General features: G+C 38.5%; 1 protein-coding gene across 1 annotated transcript in view; it reads left to right on the plus strand.

Moving 5' to 3' along the window:
• Window positions 1-661: 661 nt before the first annotated feature.
• The window catches only part of SLC35A1 (solute carrier family 35 member A1), a 26,790-nt gene continuing 14,156 nt past the window's right edge, over window positions 662-13,295 (plus strand). The window contains exons 1-2 of the mRNA XM_002925518.4: window positions 662-965; window positions 2,519-2,696. Of these exons, the coding sequence (XP_002925564.3) occupies window positions 863-965; window positions 2,519-2,696 (281 nt within the window). The 5' untranslated portion in view covers window positions 662-862. The remainder of the gene's footprint in view (window positions 966-2,518; window positions 2,697-13,295) is intronic.

Consider the following 13,295-nt stretch of genomic DNA (forward strand, 5'->3'; position numbering starts at 1 on the left):
ATCTATGTGTATGTATATCTAATGACAAGACAATGGTGTATAACAACCACTCAAACCTCTAAAAAGTCATTTTAGGGAAAGATGGTGTTACAGGAGGTGTAGGCTTCTGGGTATCTCAGATTCTTGTATCCCTGTTCCTGTAAGGGCTGAGGTACCTTTATAGCATTTTTAACCAACTCACGTTATCTAGAAAGCCTTTCATTTTGCCAATGAAGTATTTCTAACATCAATTACGCTAATTAATATCCTCTCGTAAAAGTGAAGATTATAGCGGTTGAAGTAAATGCCTGTTGACACGCCTAATATTTTTGAAGCCCCTTTGTTGTGAGAAGATCCTGTAGTTAGAATGTCCGGCCAAGTAAATACAATCAATGACAATGCTGACAATAAGGACACAGCCACAAGACTTCTGAAAAATACATAAATCATATTAAGTTTAAGTAAGAGGTAGCAATGCAAGGTCATGAGCAAGGTGGAAGTTACAAATGTTGCCGAAAGTAGTTTCAGTTACTTTACGGGTTCTGGGGGTTTCTACAACAGCTCTGACAGGCATAAATCACCAAGTCCTATTTGCTACCAAATCACCTTGATGAGGACTACAATTCCCAGAAGGCAACGCTCTCCTCCCTTGACTCGGCTTCCTTAGCCGGCCGGGAGGTGTAGTTTACAGAATGACGCTTTCGATCCGAGTTTTACGCACTTGTTAGCAAGGACTCGGCGGTAAAGGCCTCTCCTCCATCCGGGTCTTCCCGTTGTCGGGGGTAGGTCGGATTGCTGAGCCTAATCTTGGTGCCAGGCTGGGCAGGAAGTCGGCGGACGGTCGGCCGGCGAGGCGCTCTAGGCCCAGTGATTTTTCGTCTCTATGACCACAAGGAGGCGGTGTCGGGTGTCCCGAGGACGGCGCGCGGAGGGGGCGTGCGTCAGTTCCGCGCGGGGCTGTCGGGGAACCATGGCTGCCCCAAGAGGTGAGGCCGGGGGCCGCCGGGACGGGGAAGCCCGCGGGGGGCGGAGGCGCACGAGCGTCAGCACCTGTCCGCGCCCGCGGGGCTCCGGGGCCAGGCCGAGGCGTCGGGCACCAGGAGTTTGTTTGGAGCCGCTCTGTGGCGTGAGCCGGCGCCGCCGCCTCGGAAGGCGGCGCGGGGCAGCCAGCGTCCTACTGCGGCTGTCTTCCCCCAGGCGGACTGCGCGCCGGGCTGTTCGGCCGCCCCAGACCGCGCCTGCCCCGACGAGCTTGCAGTGGGGGGGAACCAAATTCAGACAGGCCCGGGCTGCGGCGGACCCGGAGAGGGGCCGGAGCGCAGGTCCCGGGCTGGACCCGCATCACCCCGCGGGACTGTGCTCCGTTTTGGCCGGGGTCGTCGCGGCTGGGGTCTCTTCTGCGCCTTCTGTCCTACGGATGCTCAGAGTCTTAAGGGCATGCTCCGGGCGCGGAGCCCAAGCAGCGGCCGGTCCCAGAAAACATCACTGGGGTATTAAAACAGCGCTGAAACCGTAACGAAATGGAGAAAGCAGTCGTTAACAGAGTTCCTTCCCTGGAGAATGTTGTATGTGTTAGAAGGAACACTTTGATATTTTGGGTGGAGGATGAGATTCACCGCTTTCCCCCCAGGGATGGCACATTAATGATATTTGACGACTGATTGCCATTTCATGGGCGTGATTCTGATTAACCCCGAAGCACTTTGTTTTGCTGAGGGGCGTATGTAAGTTAGGAACAGAGCTGAATTTCTGGACCTCAGAACTGTAGCTAGGACAGGTTGGGCGACACCCCTATTCCTTCTCCACCCTTCTCCCACAGAGCATTTGGCTTCAGCTCTGAATAAATGTTAAACAGATACTTAAAGGGTACCTTTCTGCCTGGGTGCCAAGTTACTTTCCTGGTTGGGGGACCCACGTTTATCATAAAGCCCTGCCCAGGGTCATTGTCTGTGGTTGCGTATCATGCTCTTAAGCATTCTCCCATTTCTAGTAAGACCAACCTTAATAGTCTTTTTGTAGCAACGCAGGAAATAAGTGGAAAAAATAGAATTGTTTTGATAACTAACACAGGATGGGGACAGCAAGATTAATGGTGAGCCAAACTTCAAAATTATAGAACTCAAATCATCTGAAATAGTTGCAGTAATTTACAGATTTAGGCTTATTGTCAATAAATATTTGTTGTGCCTTATATGCCTACTATAAATGTATAATACTAACATTATGTTATAAAGATATATTAAATATGTAATGAAATCCCAAACTAGTGTCAGTATGCCACAGAATCTTGCAGTTGAGGCATTCTTCAGGAACAAAATCTTTGTTTAACTGGTTGATTTTTAAAAGTCAGCTGTGTTTTGTGTATGTATGTTTGTGGTCATGTACTTGGAAAGTATTGTTTTGCAATAAATTTTCAAATGTCATGGGTTTTAAAAAGTATTTTGTGCTTGAAATTGGGAAGCATTTTGAGGTATAACATTAACTTCTATAAACATAATGCTGTTTACTAAACGATATCTTTGTTGCACATATTTTCCAGAAAATGTCAGTTTATTATTCAAGTTATACTGCTTGGCAGTGATGACCCTGGTGGCTGCAGCTTATACCATAGCTTTAAGATATACAAGGACATCAGACAGAGAACTCTACTTTTCAACCACAGCCGTGTGTATCACAGAAGTTATAAAGTTATTGCTAAGTGTGGGAATTTTAGCTAAGTGAGTATACTTTTTAGTGTGTTAAATTGTTAATTTTCCACTTAGTTAAGGTATTTTCTTTATTAGAAGATGCAAGCTACATCTGCATATGTTTGATTGCTCTAGAGCTGTGTTTTTCAACTTGGGGTGGTTTTGCTCCACAGGAGATCTTTTTTGGTTGTGTCCACTTGGGTGATGCTACCGGCATCTGCTGGGGGGGGGGGGCGGCTGGGGACGCTGCAGAACTTCCGGCAATGCACGGAACAGCGCCCCGCAGCAGAGGATCATCCAGCCCCACGTATCAGTAGTGCTGAGGTCGAAGAACCCTGCTCTAAACCAGGGGTGGGCAAGTTACGACCTGTGGGCCAAACCCTGTTTGCTGCCTCTTTTTGTTGCAGCAGAGACTGTGTGGCTCACGAAGCCTACACTATTTACTATTTGACCCTCACAGAAAAGAATGACTGACTTCTGTTTTAGAGGCATATGATGATAATAATAGTTAATGTTTCTTGAGTGTTTTGTGTGTTAAGTGCTAGGCACTGTGGTAAGTGCTTTTCATATAAATCATCTAATTTGTATACATTTTCTTAGGTAAGTACTATACCCCTGTTTTACCTGTATAGCATCGGCGGTTCCTCAGTATTACACTTTTACTAATATGTGGCAGCACAGGGCTTTGAATTGGTAACACCGTATGAGAACCATTTTAGCTAAGTATACAGTATAAGAGGTTTAGGAATAGGGCTTTGGAGTGCCTAGATGCACTGTGATTATGACTTTGCGCACATCTCTTAACCTCTCTAAGCTTATTTTTTAATTGCAGGAAATAATTTAGGGTTGTGAGAATTAAGTAAAATCCGGTGGGAAATTGCGTTGGGGAAAGATTTATGAGATGTGAACCATTTTGGGTCACATGGCAGGTGAGAATTCATACAAGTTTCAAGATGTGAGTTAGTGAGAGTGGGCCACCAGTGAGGAATAGCATGTGTGTAAGCTTTTAGGTAGAAACAAATTTCATATAAACACTTACAAATTTCATTTAACAAATATTTATCGATTTCTGTGTTACAGTTCTATCAAAGGTGTTGAATATACAAGTATGAATGAGATAGATATGGTTTGTCGTTGGACCCTAGGCTTAGAGGAGGAGTGAGAAAATAAACCAGTAAATACACACATGATAACAAATAATCATGTGAAAACACTCTAAAAATGGTTTGCAGAGGGAGAAAAGAACAGAAAGATAACTTGAGGCCACATGGTGGCAAGCTTTAACATATTTGAGTTTCAGGGCGCCTGGTGGCTCAGTCAGTTAGGTGTCTGCCTTGTGCTCAGGTTAGGATCTCTCAGCGGGGAGTCGGCTTCTCCCTCTTGGACCGCCCCCTCCCCCACTGGTGTCTGTGTGTGTGTGCATGCGCGCATGCTCTCTTTCAGATAAATAAAATCTTTAAAAAAATGTATCTTTTGGGCTGAGATACTGTGGCAGCTTAAGTTGTTAGGTTGCAAGTAGGGTAAAATCTCAGACCTTTCACAGTTTCTTACTTAACAAGATATCTTTTTATGGAGATTTGTCTTTGCTTAGGGGATTCTTCATTCTAATAATGTCCGATAAATAAGAGGTCTTATTATACATTTATTTATTTTTTTAATAATAATTTTTTATTATGTTATGTTAGTCACCATACAGTACATCCTTAGTTTTTGATGTAGTGTTCCATGATTCGTTATTTGCGTATAACACCCAGTGCACCACGTAATATGTGCCCTCCTTAACACCCATCACTGGCCTATCCCAGTCCCCCACCCCTCTCCCCTCTAAAGCCCTCAGTTTGTTTCCCAGAGTCCATAGTCTCTCATGGTTCATTCCCCCTTCTGTTTACCTTCCCTTCATTCTTCTCTTCCTTCTCCTACTGATCTTCCTGCTATTTCTTATGTTCGATAAAAAAGCAATGTTCCTAAGGCAAAAATCTCTGTCTCTCTGTCTAAAATTCTACAACTTCTATATAAAACTTAAGAGTTTAATAAAATCTTAAGGCTTGGCTTCTTTTAAGACAAATATAGGGATATTGGAAGAAGAGGGATAGGGAACCCATCTCCTTTTTATTCCCCAAATTCCAAGGGGAGAAAAAATTGTGACTCAAGAATGAAATAGGACTGTAAGGCATGGCATCAGCCATTTTAAACTGTAAGGTCAAATCATGATTCGGTTGTTTTGTAACTGCTAGGAATTTTTAAAAACCAATGTACAGAAAAAAGCAGTGAGGCCTTTGGTGTAACTCAGCCATTGAGCTGTGTTCTGCCAGCGCACCTGTACAGACTTTGTTTTACTCTGATGCTTTTCCAACCTTGCAAAGCTTGGTGTGTAGTATTTCTTATCCTTCAGTTATTCAATGCTATGGGTATGGGCAGTTGTAGTTTATTTTGTGGAAACTTTTTTGATAATTACATAAAAATAAAAGCACAACATTTTCTAAGAATTCACCAGACAAGTCATAATGGTGCTGAAATAGCAACAGTGTGGAGAACCAAATACTGTTCTTGATCAACGTCATCCTCATCACTAGTTAGTTGCTCTGTCCATCGCCAGCACAGGCTTACAAGAGAGGCTCTTCTATGAACCTGCACCTGCAGGGTGCACACGACCAGGGAGAACCAAGGAAAGTAAAGAATAATGACATACACAGTTTTGGTAGTTGGCATTTGACATGTGGCTAACAATATTTGGCGGTCAAGAAGAATCATTTAAAGCACACAGTTTCTAAGTGGAAAAAGCGCTGGCAAAAAATTTATAAAACATGAAACTAAATGCATTTGAAATTATTGGATTTTAAAGTGAATATAATTTTTATGGAGAATATGTTGATATAATTTTTATGGAGAATATGTTGGTAAATTTTCAAGTGCTTATTCAAAACACATTGGTAGAAACTAAATACCTGCTATTCATAACAAGAAAATATTTTATTTCTTCAAAGAATTTACTCAGAATAGGAAGAATGCTCATTTCTTAGAATGGTAAAAAAGTGAAAGATAAAGGAGAATTATTTCAACCTAGGAAGTCACAGATTGATACTTACAACATGAGATGAAAGGACAATGCAGTTGCTTCTTTAGCAACATGTGATGAGTCGCTTGATAATGAAACTAAAGCACAGCTATTTGGGAAAGATACCCAGTGAAAATGTTGAAAGTTGGTTCTAGATCTTGAAGGGACAACTAGCTTATATTAATAAGCTGTTAGGAAACTGTAATATGGAAAAGATGAATAAAATACATGGCCAGACTCTGGGCTACGCAGAATGAATTGAACAGTTAAGAGTTGCAGCAAATGAAAGACCCAATAACTTTATATTTGTCTTTTTGATTTAATCCTGTGAGGTTTGCAAAGTAGTAAAAGATTTTCTAGATACTCTCCATGCTGTCATTTCTTTGTACACCTATTAAAACGGGTAACTTAAAAAAAAAAAGTGGGTCAAAGGCAAATAGGATGTTACGTGGTTTGTCAGAAACACAAGTTGGGTATTACTGATTTGTTCTACTATGATGGAGAAACTTAAAATATTAGAAAATATTTGTGGTAAGAGATTAGATTTTTGTTTTCAAAGTAGAAGCAATACTTCATCATTTCAGAGAGGATAACAATTTCAGGACATTGTGGGAGAATTTGAAAGAATTATACAAGAAGTAACTAAAAGTTTATACCTTAAAAATCTCTTAAGAGAAAAGAAAATAAAAAATTAGATCCTGATGATAAAATAAAATTTCTCCCATATTGTGATCTAAAGTTAATTTAAAAATTAGTGTGTTACCGTATTCTGATTTGAAAATGTTGGAGGAAAGGAAAAGGAAAAAACATGGAACTATTATTTAAATGGAAAAAAAATTATTAAAGGAAGTACAAGCTTCTTCCCTTCTTCCTACTCTTTACCCTGTGATAAAGTGCAATAATTTTATAGAGTTGACATAAATACTATTTCAGAACTTCAGTTTTATCTGAACTATGCAAAGCCTAACCTCATAGACCAGTTTGGCTGTTTATTTAGTATGGTCTCTACAGTAATGCTTTTTGCTCAGTAATATGTTTAGTCTTGGCTAATTGTTAAAGAAGTACGTATCATTTTATACTGTGTAGAGATGGGGGCAGAGACTTAGGAAATTTCTTGAAATTCTTCGTGTCTTGCTCATAATTAAGGTTTACTTACAGAGAAACATATCACTGCCACATCCACATAATCTGTGTTTCCCTTCCTCCAAACATTTTAAACATAGTCATGCTATGTTTGTTTCAATATATTGTTAAAAGATGTGATGGGACAGTCAAGTTCATTCATTTATTCATTTGTTTATCAAGCCCCAGTTATGTGCTTAACACTGTTTCAGATGTAAGAAGTGTAGTTGCAAACTACAATGGAATAGTTCTGTCCCCACGGAGCTTACAGTCTAGTGGGGAACCAGATATTAAGCAAATAAGTAATAAATGTGTGTTAAGGGTAAGTAGAGGGTGCTGTAAACAAGTATAATAGAGGGTCTCCATTTGGGTTGGAAGGCTTTCTCTCTGAGAAAGTTATATTTAAACCTAGACCTGAAGATTGAGTAGAAGTTGTGTAGGAAAAGAGCATAGAGAAGGCAGAGAGAACTATGTTTGAAGAACCCAAGGCAGAAAAATTCTTGACCTTTAAGTAACAACAGCAGCAAATCAGTAAGTCTGCAGTGTTGTGAGAAGGGAGTGGGGCTAGGACGAAGCAGGAGAGGTCTGCAAGGCATCAAAGAGTAAGTTCATGGGCCTGTGAAGAATTTTGCATTGAAGTGCATTTGGAAATAACTGAATGGTTTAATTCAGGGATTAACCATGGCAATCCATTTTGCTTTAAGAATCACATTGATCTTTGAGGAGATGGATTAAAAGGGTGCCAAGAGTTGGAAGTAAGGAAGCTTATTAGAGGCTAGACATAACGGCCTAATCTGAGAACACAGGATAAGGAGAAGCTAATGGATCTGAGTTATGTTCTGGAAGGAGAATCTATAGGACTTGGTGATGGGTTTGGGTACACAGTCAATTCGTACTTTTCCACAGTAGTTATGTTCTGTGAAGTCACCATGGATACTGAATTAGTGAATATTGATCTAGTGCTACTAGGGGAAAAACAGTGTTAGGTTCCTGTGAGCCTCTGGTCACAACATTTTCATCAACTGATCAATAACCTTGTTTTATGTGTGTTTCCGTTTAAAGACACCTTATTTAATATATGTTGATGCATTAGCATTGAACTCACAGCCAGTAGCACTATCATGCCTAAAGAAATCTTATGTAACATGTATTTTCTCCTTAAGGCACATTACAGGTGTCTTGGATTTGGACAGTATGCTTGGGGGCCATTTTAAAGAGCAAAATAACCACCAGAAAGCCCCAAAATGTGGAAAATGTAGCACTAAATAGACTACATTAGCTTACAGTATGAGAGCTGAAACAAGGTGGCAGGTCACTGTCTTTTTTGACCTCAACTGGGAATATGTGTATTAGGCAACTCAAATTTTTGGCCTCTCTGTACATGTTTGCCTATGACTGTAAAAGTGCTGAGAGAATTGATTTTGGGGTTACAAATGCACTTCAGCAAATAGGCAGATTCGCACATATAGAACCCATGATAATGAGGTTCAGCTACAGTAGGTGAGGGAATGGGGTGTTAAGAATCATATTCCTATTTCTTAATATAAAAAACTGGGTAAATAGAGTTATTTTTTTCTGAGACAGGAAGAAAAGCAGATTTTAGGGAAGGGGATATCAATAATTTAATTTTGGGTAGGTACAATATAAAGTTTTTTGTGCCCCTGAGACATCCAGTGGGCTATGGAGAGTAGGCAGTTGCATCGATGAGTCCGGAACACAGAGAGGTCTGGGCTGGAGAAATAAATATGGATGTCCTTATCACATAAAGTATTTAATCTCGTGGGATTAGAAGGGATTGTCAAAAGAGAGTAATCTCATAAAAGTATTCTCAGTTTTAGTGCCCTTTAACTCCATATACCTTAAAGATTCCTAGTTCTTGGACAATATAACCAGAAACCACAGAACCTGCATAAAGAGGAACACACAGTCATAGGTGCAGTCCATTTAGACAAACGGAAGTCAGCTTATTTAAAATATAACAAGAGTCAGTCTGGTCTGAGGCAGTGTCCTACAATTTTGTAAGAATTAAATTAAGCAGACTGAGGTACGCATAACTGCCACCAAGTGCCCAGGTAGGTAAATTAGAATATTTAGATCCTAAGAATTTATGCAGAGGCAGTTGTAGGTCCAGGGATGGTTCCTGGTGAGTCTGGGGATCTAAAGTCTAGTCACTCATCTCTTGTGTCAGAACTTTAAGACTGGAAAGGGATTAATTAATATAATCTCTGTCTCATAAATTTGACCTGACCAAATGGATCAGCAAGGTTCCAGACTCATGTTTTGAGTGAACAGCAGTCTCTTGGGATTTGAGGTGGTAGGTAGTTTCTGTACCTAGGGAATCCTGTTTGGATAGAATTCATGGCAATCCAGGTCATGTGGCAGAGACTCCATTCTCTTTGGTTCCCTCTCCTTTTCCCTTTCCTGGGGGTAGGACTAGTGGGGTTGCGTCCCCTGAAGCATGGGTATTATTAGTATGGGAAAAGCCTTTGTAGTCTGAAGGGTATGGCTGGTTTGCTGAAACACTGGAAGACAAGAGCTTAATTTTAATCTCAAATCTTTTCTTTGCCCTGTTTATGTATGGTAAAAAAATAAATTATAAGTGAAATTCACTTGAAAATTTTGTGTGTGAGGTGTTTAGGATATTAAACTTTTTAAAGGAAACACAGACTTGCTTTGGTGAGGAGTGCACTATGTATTGGGGCGACAACCACCATGGATTTCATTTACATTTCTTCAGAAAAAAGTTAAAACACATCTTTCAGATTGTGGTAAGAGAACAGAAGGTAGAGAAATGCATACTTGGTGTGGTCTCCTAAGAAAACTGGGCATTAAATGCGGAAAATCCTTACTGCTGTAATATATGATGTTGTAAGTTAAAACCGCCTTAGAAAAACCAGAGTAATGCTTCTTTTTGGTGCTATTGTGAAAAATGAATTTTTGAAAACCTAATGAGCAGATATCTAACTATCTTTAGAAAGCAAGAAACTACATTCTAGAATACAATCTGTTAATCACTGTCAAAATGTGTTATGTAAAAGGCCAAACATCTTTTAAGATTGCAGCAACTAAATTTGCTGCATCAGACGTTCAGGATTGATGCTATTGAAAGTGGCAGGCTGCCAGAATGATGGTGTTAAGGAAACATTCTTTCCTGTTTCCCCTCAGACTGTGAGGGAAACATGAAGGTAAATACAGCCAATTTTCATTTCATTCTTGTCCTCTATTTTAGTTGTAGCTATAATTTCATCTTCTGTGATGAGAAATCTTAGGCTGAGGGAAGATTATTTGCCAAAGATACCTAGAAAGTGATTGGCAGTGATAGGATTAGAAGATGTTCCCTGATCTCTAATTTTCAAATTATGAATCTTTAAGAACAGTGACATAATTGAGTAGTTTTTGATTAGGACAAAAAAAAGAATGTAGTAGCATTGTTAGACATTTCAGTAATTTTCAATTTTATTTTTTGCTTTTTCTCTTCTTTTTTATTTCTGAATGCCAACATTTTGCCCATGCATATTTTATATTCTTTCTCTGTATATATTTGTGCATTTTTTTGAGAGGAAGTTCTATATAAGATGCCTCTTTGTCCCTAGATTCTTCAGTGCATATTTCCTGAAAACAATGCCATTCTGTTACCTAATCATAAAATACCAAAGTCGAGACATCAGTATTTATACAACACTATTATTTAATTGACAGACCTTAGATAATTTTGCCATTTGCCCTAATGTCCTTTAATAGTAAAATAATTACATTTAGTTGTCATACCTCTTGATTCCTTTGAGACAGTTCTTCCATTTTTTTTCACGTCTTAGACATTGTTGAAGAGCATAGTCTGTATGTCCCTCAATTTATGTTTATTTAAAGCTTTTCATGATTCAATGTAATTGTATTTTTTGTTTTTGTGGTCAGAAATACCACAGAAATGAATGTGTCCTCAGTGCAGTGTATCATCAGGCACACATTTGCCCCATTCACTGGTAATTTAATTTTGATTTGATTAAGGTAGTGCCTGCTAAGTTCCTCCACATAAAGTTATCAATTTTTTCTTTGTAATTAATGAATAGCTTGTGGAGAGATACTTCATGGCTAACTAAATACTGTTTCTCCTATCACTTTCACTCACATAAGTTTATTACCCATTGATGTTGCCAAATGGTAACTTCTTAATTCCATCACTCCTTGTACATTTTTAGTTGGCCTTCTACCCTAAGCTTTCCCTATCTTTCTTTGTCTCTCTCTCTCACACACACAGCATAGATTCATGGATTCATTGTATGGGCTGGAATCCATTATCATTGTTTAGTTTGATGCTAAAATCATCCCAGATTAGGGCAGTGGGATCTTCAGGCTTCTTCCTGTTTCATTCCTGATTTCCTTTCCTTTCCCTTTTTTTTTCCATCAATCTTTGAGCAGTTTATTTAGTTAGCATAGGAAGATGTTTAAGACTTATACTACCTGCCCCAATCCTGAAATCATAATATTTCTCCAAGAAGCCTTATTTTTTTTTTTGAGAGTGATATTTAGAAACCATAGTCTAGAACACTAGGTGTGCCCATTGCTTCTGGAGTATCATTGCTTCCTGGCCCTTTCAGCAGAGGCAGGAAATATATGTATGTGTGTACATATATACCTGTTTCTGTACTTCTGTATGTATATGTCCGTGTGTATAAATGAGATATATATTGTTTGATACCTGTAATTCTAATACCACAGTTTATTTTAAACTTCCCTTTCCATATTTGCTCCTTTTCTAATGTGATAAATCTAGCTTCCATTATCCTTAAGATATTTGCTCAATCTCCAAGTATATAAATAGATTCAGAGTTTCTAACATTACAGCTGTGAAAAACCTACTAACTAAAGTTCACCAATTTTTATGTAGTTCTTTTGGCCTTTAGTTTTAGAGCATATAGTAAAAAGACTGTTTCTTAGACTATTTGGGTTAGTTTTTTTTTTTCCCCCTTTACTGTAATTTTGTTATTTATTCATTTAAAAAACTGACAGGTTTTGTTTGTATTTAATTTTAGGTTTTCCCATCCTTGTTGATTTTACGTATAATTTACAGTAATTTTTGGAATGTGAAATTATACTTATTTCAGTGAGCTAGAACTGCAAGAAAAGGAGTGCAGGGAAGAATTAATGGATGGCTGCTTTGCTAAGATTGAAAGTTTATATGGTCTAATTGGTGAGTTTTAATTACATGTACTTAGCGTACGTACATGGTATACACCATCTCCACTTTACTTCCCCTCCCACCCTGTTTAAATGTTTTATCTTAGAGATTGTTCCCTGTCAGTACATAGAAATCTGTCTCATTGTTTTTAAGAGCTGCATGGTGTTCTAGTATATGGATGTATTATATATACTGGTCTCTGTTGATGGGCATTTGGGTTGTTTACAGTCTAAACAAAGGTGTAATAACTGTCTTTTTACATACCTGTTGTGCATATTTATGATTACATCAGATGACTTTTAAATTGAAGAGGAAATTGCTAAATCCTACTTTTTTAGGGGAGGGGACAGATTTGCAATTTGATGTTGCAAAAGTTCTATATGTAATTCAGTTGGTTTTTAAAAATCTTTGAGTTATAAATTACCAGTTTCTAAGTTATAATCTGATTGAAACATAAAACAGTATAACATTTCAAATATTTTGGTTTTTCAAACTAGTTGCTACAGTTCACAGGAAAATTACTGATTAGCTGTATGCTTTACTAGAAGCTATCATAGCTATTAAAACTGACTGTTTTTATTTAAATCTGTCACTTGTGGGATGAAGAAATGGAAGTGCAAAGCTTTCACATTGTCTTAGAACAAAGTCAACTTTTTATTGTTTGCTATTTGCCAGTCTATAAAGACTAAGTAAACCTAGCAGGATGTGTAAATGTACTATGTTTTGGGTGTGTATAGTAATAAAACAAATACATTATGTAAGACTGAAGAAAATATTTTCCTCCAGGGGCACCTGGGTGGCACAGCAGTTAAGCATCTGCCTTCGGCTCAGGGCATGATCCCAGCATTATGGGATCGAGGCCAACATCAGGCTCCTCCACTATGAGCCTGCTTCTTCCTCTCCCACTCTCCCTGCTTGTGTTCCCTCTCTCGCTGGTTGTCTCTATCTCTGTCAAATAAATAAATAAAATCTAAAAAAAAAAAAATTTTACTCCAGAAAAATTAATTATTTTCTAGTTACCTAGAATAACGTAGCCATGAAATACTTATTATATTATAGATTATCCAGTTCTATTCTGTTTCTCCTGCTGGGTTTACATTTTTTTATTGCTAAAACTTGGTTTGTACTTTTTCATAACTTATTACTACACGTAACATTAGATCGAAACATTTACTTAACCTTTCAAACTTCCCTTTGTTTCCTTTCAAACTTTCCTACTGTTTGTCAGTCACTCTTCCAGAAGACCAGATACTGTTCTTCTTCTTTTTTTTTTTTT

This window comes from Ailuropoda melanoleuca, chromosome 10 (genome assembly GCF_002007445.2).
Source record: "Ailuropoda melanoleuca isolate Jingjing chromosome 10, ASM200744v2, whole genome shotgun sequence".
In the NCBI taxonomy this organism is placed as follows: Eukaryota; Metazoa; Chordata; class Mammalia; order Carnivora; family Ursidae; genus Ailuropoda; species Ailuropoda melanoleuca.